Below are 660 nucleotides of genomic sequence, written 5' to 3'. Positions count from 1 at the left end.
CCTGTTCTCTCAGAGGTCCTTGTTTTTCTGTTTGGCGGGGACGTAGGGCAGTACAGTCTGAGTGCTCTTATCCGAAACCGTCTGTGTGCTGCTGTTCCGTAGCAGTTTTTTCCGGCAGCCCGGGTTGAGAAGACCTTTCCTGGGTAGCGTGTGCGAGCCCACCACCGGTGCCTTCACGGGCGAGGGGTCCGCAGACGCCGTCTCCCTGCAGTTGTAGAGGCCCGGCGGGTGTTCAGAGGAGGACGGTACCGGCGAACAGGCCAGGGGACTGGGCTCGCTGTCTGTGTCCGGGGTCCCGCAGTCCCCTTTATCGTCCTCCTCCTCGTCTTCGTCGTCGTCGCAGCACAAGGCGTGGTAGAGGATCTTGTCGCTGAAGCGGACGCGCTCTCTGGTGCCGGATGTGCGGGAGGTTTTCTGGCTGTGCGTGGAGCTGGATGCTTCTTCACTGGAGGAGTCCGGGGTGATGATTAGGGGCCCGTTGGGGACGGGGAGGCCCCCGTTCATCTGCGAGTAGACGCTGGTGGTGGATGATGATGGCCTCCCCTGGCCCTCGTCCGTCTCCTCTCTGTGTGCTTTCCGGTTGGAGGCCTCTAGGAAGTTGCAGAAGTCCCAGCCGTCGGAGAGCATGTCCTGGCTGAGGAAGTCCAGTCTGAAAGCCTC

The 660-nt window shown here is 61.8% G+C and overlaps 1 protein-coding gene across 1 annotated transcript; it reads right to left on the bottom strand.

Moving 5' to 3' along the window:
* Positions 1-6: 6 nt before the first annotated feature.
* LOC107581104 (UPF0583 protein C15orf59 homolog) lies at positions 7-657 on the bottom strand (the record flags this gene model as incomplete). The annotated part of the gene is made up of 1 exon (XM_016266669.1): positions 7-657. A coding segment is annotated over one exon (648 nt), but the record flags the coding sequence as incomplete, so codon positions are not given.
* Between the last annotated feature and the right edge of the window lie 3 nt (positions 658-660).

Source organism: Sinocyclocheilus grahami, unplaced genomic scaffold, assembly GCF_001515645.1.
Source record: "Sinocyclocheilus grahami isolate Dianchi unplaced genomic scaffold, SAMN03320097.WGS_v1.1 scaffold75640.1, whole genome shotgun sequence".
Taxonomy (NCBI): Eukaryota; Metazoa; Chordata; class Actinopteri; order Cypriniformes; family Cyprinidae; genus Sinocyclocheilus; species Sinocyclocheilus grahami.
This window is presented reverse-complemented; position numbering and strand designations above follow the sequence as displayed.